Raw genomic sequence first — 10486 nt, 5'->3', positions numbered from 1 at the left:
CACAAGGACAATGACACAAAGACCAAACAATTTTATACAAAACTATTTAGAAAAGAACAAAAACTTTACCACTAAGATAAATCAAAATGCATGCTCAGATAAATTAAAATGTATGTTAAAGGCTGAATCACACACACAAAAAATGGCCATTTGACCCCCTAAAATTTGCTATATTTTAAGATTTTTAAAATGCACTGTATTACAATTTTGGAAATCTTGAATATAGACTATTAAAATCTAAAACTTTTTTCAATTTAGATTTGAATCTATTTTGACATTAACTCTTAAAACTCAGCATTTGCAAATTCTAATAAAATTAGTGACAAAATGTACTTGTATATTAAAATAACTTCACAATGAAAATAGTCTTCATGGCCCTAAAATGCAAAAAGAAATCATACATTTATTACTAATACAATTTTTTTTTAAATGCACTGAAATATATTTTTTAAATCTAGAATTTAAAATTTATTTAAATCTGGATTTCAGAATTTTTTATTTAAATTTAGATTTAAACCCACCTTGACCTTACCTCTTAAAACTTTTTCACACTACAATAAAATTAGTGACAAAACGTACTTGTATATTAAAATATCATCACAACGAAAATGGTCTTCATTGACCTAAAATGCAAAAACAAATCATACATTATTTATTACTAATACATTTTTTATTTTTTACTAAAAGCTGAATGCCACAAAAATGTCCAGTTGGCCCTCTAAAATATGCAATATTTTAAGATTTTTAAAATGCACTGTAATACAATTTTTTAAAATCTAGAATTCAAGTCTAGATTTTAGAATTTTTTTATTTAAATTTAGATTTAAATCTATCTTGACATTAAAATATAATTTGTGACAATGTACTTACATATTAAAATAATTTCTTTATGAAAATGGCCCTAACATGCAAAAAGAAATAAATATATCATACATTATTTAATACTAATACAGATTATTTTTGTTATTTTTAATTACTTTCTTTCATTTAATTGCATTTTTTTTCTGAGCAAAAAATATCATACATTTTGCCCCTAACTTACAGAAGACAGTCATCAGTGTTATTTATGACACATTAAAAGATGTTACATTCACCCCAAATACTAAATAGTTGTAATTCTACATTATTCAAATTTGCCACTATCCTGTTTTGCTTATTTGTCAGTAAGATTTTTTTACTGACTTAAAACACAGTAAAATGTAATATGCTCCCTAATTCTTTTATATATTTTATTATGCACAAGTCAGAACAAGCATGTTGTTGCATGAATATTTGCATAAATATTGTGTTACGCTCAATGACAATGTAACATTTCAACCAAATTTTGACATTTTATTCTCCAAAACTTATTTGGAAACCTTTATTTACATTTAACATGCTTTCTGTGGACATAAAACCACTTTTGTAAATTTCTTTTGACACGGACATCCTAATGTCTTTCTCCTACATGTGCCATTTACACTTAAATTAATATTTAATGTCTATTTTTTTGGCACTCATTCTTCACAATATGATAAGAAACGCAAAGCACAAAATATTAAACTTCACTTCATTTAATAAATTCATACAAGTGTGACAAACACACTGGCAAAAAGAAGGTTCGAGTTTTACACATACTTCCCTTAGACATTGATTCAAATTGTAATTTTAAACATTATTACACTCCATAAAAATAAAAGATTTAAAACAACACTAAAAACTAGACTATATACAAGCACAGTCTCTCTAAAGATAACGCTAAACCTGCCGCACCTACTGTAAGCGTCACAGGAAGCCCGATACGCCTCGGATATTAATAGTCCAGGCCTGTCGGGTCTCTAGAAATGTTTTCCCAGTGGCCGTGGGGGCAGGAGAAGCCGGATCTCAGGACTTCCAGCTGTACGAATAGTCTCTCATGTGCAGCTGTCTGAGCGCGCTCTTTCCCAGAATGCTCGGCGCCGCTAGCTGCTCAACAGAGCTCTGCTGAAGGCCACACCTGCCCAGATCCTGAACGAAGGACTCCTGGAAACAAAAGCATGAGAAATGCACCGTTTAATGTGTGTTTGGGAATGCAATGCTCTCTAGGTTTACTTTACACATTTTTGAAAATAAAACAGGCACAAGTTAAATGCATTTCACCAGTATTCCATTAAAATAAATGTTTAGGGTAGGGCTGCATGATTATGACAAAAATTGTAATTGCCATTATTAATTACGATTATCACAATTTACATTGACTGATGTTTTAAATAGCTTTATACCAATGTTTGAAGCAACTGCATGCCTTAAATTGACATAAAAAAAAAAAAAAAAAAAAAAACTTTTATTGCTTTTCTCATTGGCACAAATGTCAACAATACATTGGTTTGGTTTCTTTAAATAAAAAAAGTACAAATATGCAATATGCATGGGGATATGCCGGTATCAATTTTCATGTTGCAATAATTGATGATGCTTTTATCACAGTATACAGTATTATCATGATATTGAAATTTATTTGCAAAAAAAAAATCATAATACAGTATAAAAGTTTTAATAACCATTTTCTTGTCAAAAATAACTAAACATTCAAATACAATAAAGCAATGCATAAAAAAAGGTATGAAGTTAAAAATTTACACAGATTAAAGTGCAAAAGAATTAAAAAAGACCAACAGGTATCACTTTACAGTAAGATCTCTTAGCTATAACGCATTAATATTCACAATGATGAGCAATCGCTACATTTTCTACATAAGTTATTAATCTCTGTTAAAAAAACAACTCAATGTTAGCTCATTAAACAACACAGTTGCAACTTTTGGACAAATTGGATTTTTATTGGAATTACCTAAGATTATTTTCATTGTCAGTTTATGTTGAACATATGAATATGTTGAATGCATGTATAGCCTATTAAGTCTAAAAATTGAAGTATTTGGTGCTGTGATGAACACCAGAGCAAACACACACTTTTCCGGGGTAACAGCTACATTATGTTTAGCGCCCTCTGCTGTCAGAGAATGAAAGTGCGCTTTCATCCAGAGCGTCTCTCACTTGCTCCGCCATGCGCTTCTCATCTGTGCTTGTTTAAATCAAAGGGCACACGTCTTTGATGCAGCATACAGTGGTGCAGGGCTCTACGCTTGCTTTTCTTGTTAGGAGCACTTCATTTAGGAGCACAGTCAAAATTTCAGGAGCACATTCTAAACAACCATCAAAAAATCTGATAAAAAATTAGGTGATATTTGACTCCTTAAAGTGTTTTACAAGGGAATTTTGTTTTTACCTTTGTTTTGAGCTTTTCGTTTGCTTAATGAGGCTCAGAGGTGGCATGAGTGCAATCAAATCCATAAATTCATGTTGAGATTAATGTTTTAAACATAACATTTTGAACACAGAAATATTAAACGATTTAAATAACTGAGCAGATCTGCCAGCAGGTGGCGGCAAGACACTGATTTAATTACTGAATCATTCATTCATTCGATTCATTCGAACAGCTGGTTCATTCAGAATAAAGCAAGTGACTGTCTTTATGAGAAATTGAATCATTTCACTAGATTCGTTTGAAAACGCACGTTCAATCATAAACGAAAAACCGCTGTGTTTGAATGGAGATGCGCAGCGGCTTAGTTGTGACTTGTTTCAGACTACTTTTGATACAGAAACAGCAAAATCAGGCAATAGCATTATAGTCAGACAATGTAAGTCACTTAATAAATTCTTGTTTATTTAACTGCTGTATTAAATCAATATCTCATTTACAACCTCCCTTAAAAATTATTAAAAGCTGTCACTCATCTTCGTTCGCAATCTTACAACGCTCTGTTATAATCACAATCAGTCTCTTATTTCCACTCTCTCTACACTTTGTTTAAGAAAGGATGTGTGAGATATGTCTGTGATACATTACTCGACATTGCAAAAACACGTAGAACCCTTTGAAGCTCCCCTCAGCGCAAACACAAATATGCTGATCGGGTCCTAAATATTTTTTCATAGTCGCATGTAGCAGTTTAAAGTTGCGAAAGCGAGTGAAATGGTCACACAGTAGAGCCCTGTGGTGTTGGGCATTGTGACCAGATGATGGGAAAAGTTATCTTAAAATGCATTCATAATTCTGAATGATTTGTTATAAATAATTATTCGCAGTATTTTGATGTGCCCACGATAAAAATATCCATTACGCAATCGTGGCATCCATAATTGTGATCAGAAATTCAATTAATTGTGCAGCCCTAGTGTAGGGTTTAGACATTTGAGATATTACTATTACTATACCTGTTGCTGAGGTTCGGAGGTCTGGCTGATGGGCACGTTGAGGACAGCTGTGGGTTCGTGCGTGTAGAGACCCACAGAAAACTCTCCTTTCTGAGCTGGTTTGAGGAGCTGTGTCAGCGCGTGGAGCATGTGGGGCATTATGGGTCCTGTCACCTCCAGACTGCACACGTCTTGATAGCCTGTTCTCACCTGAGTCTTCACATTCACAGTACGAGCCTGGAATGTTTTCAGGCGCAGCAGAAGAGAGAGAGACAAACACAATGTTCTCATTAGAAAAAAATACTATAAGTAATATAGATCCAGTAAAAGCCTTACTATACTGATGCTGGTAAAAAAAAAAAAAAAATGGATATATAATAAAATATAAATAAAATAACATTATTATACAATAAATAAAATTAAAAGTGAAGCATAATAAAATGCAATAAATATAAATAAATCTTAAAATAAAAGTGAAATGCAATAAATAAAATGAAACAATGCGAAATAAAAATAAAAAAAATGCAATAAAAATACAATATAAGTGAAATACTATGAATAAAATTTGAATGAAAAATGCAACAAAATATAAATATACATATATAGCATATAAAATGTATAAAATATCACTAATAACAATTTAATGACATTTAGTCTTAATCTTACATTAAATTTTTCATATAAAATAATAAATATTTTCAAATACTACAACCATATGAAACCACTTAAAAATGCATATTTAATATATAAACAAATATCTTAACATTATATATAAAAATAATGGAAACATAACAGACTAAAAATATATTTTAATTTAATAGTATGAAATTAAAAATAAATGCTTAAACATACAAAAATGGTATACAAAATATTAATATATATTTTTTGTCTGTTATTATGTTTCCATTATTTTTATATATAATGTTAAGATATTTGTTTATATATTAAATATGCATTTTTAAGTGGTTTCATATACATTTAATACATTTTTTATTTAATAAAATTACACATTAAAAATATATTAAAATGTATACATTTTTAAATAAAATGTCATATTAAAAACCACAATAAAAATACTACAAAACATTTAGCAAAACATTCTACAAAATATAAAACTGAAATTCAAAAAAGCAATAAAAAAACAATATAAAAGTAAAACACGATAAATAAAATTAAAAAGGAAAATAACTTCAATAAATAAAAATGAAATGAAAAAATACAATATATAAAATTTTAATTAAAATAAAAAAATATAATGCCAAACAATTAAAAAATACATTTAAATACAATAAATAATGCAAGTGAAACATAAAACAAATAAAAATGCAATAAATAAAAAAGGAAAAAGAAAAAACTTAATGTAATAAAAATAAAAACATTAATTATAAAAGCACAGTAATGTTTGTAAAAATATGTGAATATATCAGTCAAAATCAGTGATAAAAGGAAAAATAAACATGCATTTGCTAAGAATGTGACAACCCCACAATTCTAGAACATGATGCTGGAGACAAATATGAGGCCTCGTACCTTTAGTGAGTGCAGTGTGGCTCCTTTGAAGGCTGTAGGGGCCAGCAGCGTAGGAGGAAGTCCCGCCTGAGAACCGGCTCCAGCCACCAAACTCTTACAGTTAATGAGGAAGTTGAGCAGCGTGAAGGTGTTCGAACCCTCCACCAATACCACAGACTCCGGTCTGTGATCCAAACGCACCTCTCTGTGCTCCTTACGACTGTGGCGCGACTTAAGGAACAACATCAGGTGAAGTTCAGTTTTTAGGGCTAACAAACCACTTCTGAAAACACTACTTAGATAAATACAGCACATAAGCATGCAATATTTCATTTGAGCTTTCTTTCCTCAATAGTTCATTTTTCTTTCCTAAATGTATTTTTCCTTTTTTATTTATTTATTTTTAAGTAGTCTTTTCTGCTCGCCAAGCCTGCATTCATTTTTTCCTAAATACAGCAAAAGCAGTAATATTGTGAAATATTTTACTATTTTTAAAAAACGCTTTCTATTTTCTTTTTAAATATATTTTAAAATGTAATTTATTTCTGTGATCAAATCTGAATTTTCAGCATCATCACTGCAGTCTTCAGTGTCACATGATCCTTCAGAAATAATTTTAATATGCTGATTTGCTGCTCAAGAAACATTTATTATTATCATCAATATTTAGAACAGCAGAGTACAAAAAACAAATACAAAGATCAGCATTTATCTGAAATAAAGAGCTTTTGTAAAATCATACACTATATCATTCTAAAGCTTGGAGTCAGAGTGTGTGTTAGTTATAACTTTTGTTTATATTATATAAATATATAATTTATTAAATAAAAATACAATTAAAATACAATGAATAAATAAAATATATATTTTTTTTATATACTTTTAATTGGCAAGGATGCTCTAAATTCTATTCATCAAATAAATCTGAAAAAAATTCTACTCAGCTGTTTTCATCATCATAATAAATATTTTTGGAGCACCATTTCTGAAGGATCATGTGACACTGAAGACTGGAGTAATGATGCTGAAAATCTAGCTTCTATCACAGAAATAAATTCGATTTTAAGATATATTCAAATGGAAAACGGTGATTTTAAATAGTAAAAATATTTAAAATTTTTTGCAGTACTTTGGATCAAATAAATGCAGGAGATAAAAAACAAAACAAAAAGAACATTAAAAATCTTACTGTCCAAAAACGTTTGTCTGGTAATGTAAATGGAGATTATTTAACTTATATGTTGCAACCCATTTATTGGCACCACAATGTGCCCATTTTTTTTATTTACATGCAACCAGAGTTGATTGTAAAGGATACAGTTTGATAGAAATGGCATCCGGTTTCTTGATCTTGTCTTGGACGCCCATCTCCTTCAGCCAGGAAAATCCAGCATCGTCATCATCTTCATCCTCCTCATTTTCACTGTGCTCGCTTAATCTGTAAAAAAGCAAAGATGACAAATGCATTGATCAATACTGAAAGCAGATCACAATCCCATCAGCGGTCAGTGCTCATGTACTCACACAGCGCTGCCGGCCGACTCCTCGCCCTCAGTCTGTGAAACGCTCTCACCCGACTGAGATGAAGCCAGCTCTTTGCTCTTCCTCCTCTCCTCCAGCAGAGGGAGTGAGAACTCTATCCCTGAACACAAACAAACAATGTTTACAAGAGCAAACACTGAAAAACTTCAGAAAACTATAAAACATCATTTGTGCATTACAGTGAGTTCAGCACAGGTAAAGACTGTTCTTAATGACACTTAACTGTGGTAAAATCAGTTTTTCAAAAAAAAAAAAAAAAAAAAAAAAAAAAAAAAAAATTGAACAATGAAAATTGTTCAAATAATAAGAAACATTTAGGAAGCTATTTTTCAAATAATACTATTTCTCAAAAAAAAAAACACTAAAGAGATACAAAGAGACATTTACAAGGGAAACAATTTAGATTTAATTGAAAAAAAAAAAAAATGTAATTGAAAAAAACTTAAATTATATATATATAAATAAATATTTTCAAATACTAAAGTCATTTGAAGCCACTCATTAAAACCATTTAAAAACTATAGTACCTATTTAATATAAAAACAAGTTAAATTTTTTTTATATAAAAATAATGAAAACAAAATTAATAACATAGTAAAATAATAGATTAGAAATATCTTCATTAAGTTTTAATATAAAAACAAAGATATTTCATATAAAATAATAAAAATTAATGTCTAAATTCTAAATCTATTTTCAAATATAAAAACTAATATCTTACATTTTATATAAAAATAATTAAAACATCATTAATAACAACATAATAATAATAAAATAAAAATAATTAAGCATTTAACAGCTTAAATATACAAAAACTTTGAAATTACACACTAAAACAATAAAACTGTATAGAAAATGCAGATATACATATGTGTTATATCAAACAATAAAATAGCATTAAATATAATAAATTAATTAAATACATGTAATTCGTTTTTATTTCATAAAATATATTTAAAAATGTAATAAAACAAATAAAAGCTCTGCATAATGTGGGATTTTTAAATATAAACAAGCCTGAAATGCACTACGAGTCTTATTTTGAAATGTCTGTGCTTTGCTACTTTTAACTGCTCATTTAAAAGGGAGGGAGATCAAATATGGACTCCAACAACCATTTACAACAAACACCATAAAGTAAATAGTCATAAATCAACAATATATCATAAGCAATTTCTTAGCATAACTCTGTGGCATAAGACTGACTTTAAGGACATTTTGCAAATTCTAAGTGAAATGCTTGCATGTGGAGCCCTGGTTGAAAGCACAGTGACACCTACCCTCCGCCTTCATGGCCTCTCGCAGCCCTCTAGTGGTGGGGGACAGCAGTGCGCTGATGCCTTTAGCACCACTGAGACCAGCCGCCCTGAACAGCACCGTAAACTGATACGAGCACAGGTAGAAATACGGACAGAGCCGGGCCTTCAGCAGACTGTAGAGAGACGTCAGACTCACAGACCTACAACAAACACAAGCCATCAGTCACAAACACAATCGGCGGTTGACATTTATATTCATGCATATAGCAGAGACCACCATCGTACCAGTCGCTCATGAGACTTTGCTGCAGCGTTGTGTCCTGCGACCATGGCATGCACTTGCCAGAGAACTTGCGCTCAGCGCCGATTCGTGGGAAGAGTGAGAGCCAGGGCAGAGACGGGTGCTGCCAGTACTGAAGACACTGCTGAAAACCACAGCGCAGCTCGGTACAGCCCCGCGGCTCCTGCAACACACACCGCAACAACTTAAGAAATACACATTATATATCTCATTGAAATGTGACCCTAGACCACAAAACCAGTCCTAGGGGTCATTTTTTTTTAATTAACATTTATACATCATCTGAAAGCTTCCATTGATGTATGTATTTGTTAGAACATGTGACCCTGGACCACAAAACCAGTCATAAGGTTAAATTTTCAAAACTGAGATATATACATCACATGAAAGCTCAATAAATAATCTTTCTATTGGTGTATGGTTTGATAGGACAATATTTGGCCGAGATACATCTATTTGAAAATCTGGAATCTGAGGGTGCAAAAAAAACAAAATACTGAGAAAATCACCTTTAAAGTTGTCCAAATTAAGTTCTTAATGCATTTTGCTAATCAAATTACATTCTGATATATTTACAGTAGGAATTTTACAAAAAAATCTTCATGGAACATGATCTTAATTTCCTAATGGTTTTTGGCATAAAATAAAAAAACGATAACTTTGACCCATACAATGTATTTTTGGCTATTGCTACAAATATACCCCAGCGACTTAAGGTTTTGTGGTCCAGGGTCACATATGATAATAATTGGCTGAGACACAACTATTTGAAAATCTGAAATCTGAGTGTGCAAAAAACCCAACTATTGAGAAAATCGCCTTTAAAGTTGTCCAAATGAAGATCTTAGCAATGCATATTACTAATCAAAAATTATGTTTTGATATATTTACAGTAGGCAACTTACAAAACATCTTCATGAAACATGATTTTTATTTAATATCCTAATGATTTTTGGCATGAAAGAAAAATTAATAATTTTGACCCATACTATGTATTTTTGATTGCTACTTTAGACTTAGATGTGTGCTTTTGAAAAACTATAAATAGTATAGCATTATATTGTGAAAATTACACACACACACACACACACACACACACACACACACACACACACACACACACACACACACACACACACACACACACACACACACACACACACACACACACACACACACACACACTATATTGTAATCATGTATATTCTTTTAAATCCTAATTTTTAATACAAATAACAAAGAAAACATTGAATATATTTAAAAATATATTAATATTTAAAAATGAAAACATTGTTATAAGTAAATGCTAAAGCTATTAAAAAATAAATACTAAAACTAAATGAACATTTTCGTTAAAATTATTTAAAAAATGTATAGAAAGTATTCAAACAAAAATCTTATATTATAAAAAATAAATAATGAAAACATAACATATAAATAATATTATAAATAATAGATTACAAATATTTTTCTAATTATTTAGTAGTGTAAAAAAAAAAAAAAGTTAAAACAAAATAAAAACTATGAAAAAAATACTATGACTATATAATAATGTATACAAAATATTTATATATAAATTAAATGTATAATATCATAAACCTAGTAAAAATAGCCTTGTGTAATAAATAACTAAAATTAAAAAAATCTTTTTTTT

The 10486-nt window shown here is 30.1% G+C and overlaps 1 protein-coding gene across 1 annotated transcript in view; it reads right to left on the bottom strand.

Moving 5' to 3' along the window:
• Positions 1–1345: 1345 nt before the first annotated feature.
• The window catches only part of LOC141337341 (protein downstream neighbor of son homolog), a 12720-nt gene continuing 3579 nt past the window's right edge, over positions 1346–10486 (bottom strand). Inside the window, exons 4-10 of the mRNA XM_073843136.1 lie at positions 8817–8995; positions 8553–8731; positions 7255–7372; positions 7049–7168; positions 5752–5950; positions 4243–4458; positions 1346–2001 (exon numbers count right to left, since the gene is read on the bottom strand). Of these exons, the coding sequence (XP_073699237.1) occupies positions 1864–2001; positions 4243–4458; positions 5752–5950; positions 7049–7168; positions 7255–7372; positions 8553–8731; positions 8817–8995 (1149 nt within the window). The 3' untranslated portion in view covers positions 1346–1863. The remainder of the gene's footprint in view (positions 2002–4242; positions 4459–5751; positions 5951–7048; positions 7169–7254; positions 7373–8552; positions 8732–8816; positions 8996–10486) is intronic.

This window comes from Garra rufa, chromosome 6, assembly GCF_049309525.1.
Source record: "Garra rufa chromosome 6, GarRuf1.0, whole genome shotgun sequence".
NCBI lineage: Eukaryota > Metazoa > Chordata > Actinopteri > Cypriniformes > Cyprinidae > Garra > Garra rufa.
The sequence above is the reverse complement of the archived record's forward strand: the minus strand, read 5'-3'. Positions and strand labels throughout refer to the sequence as shown.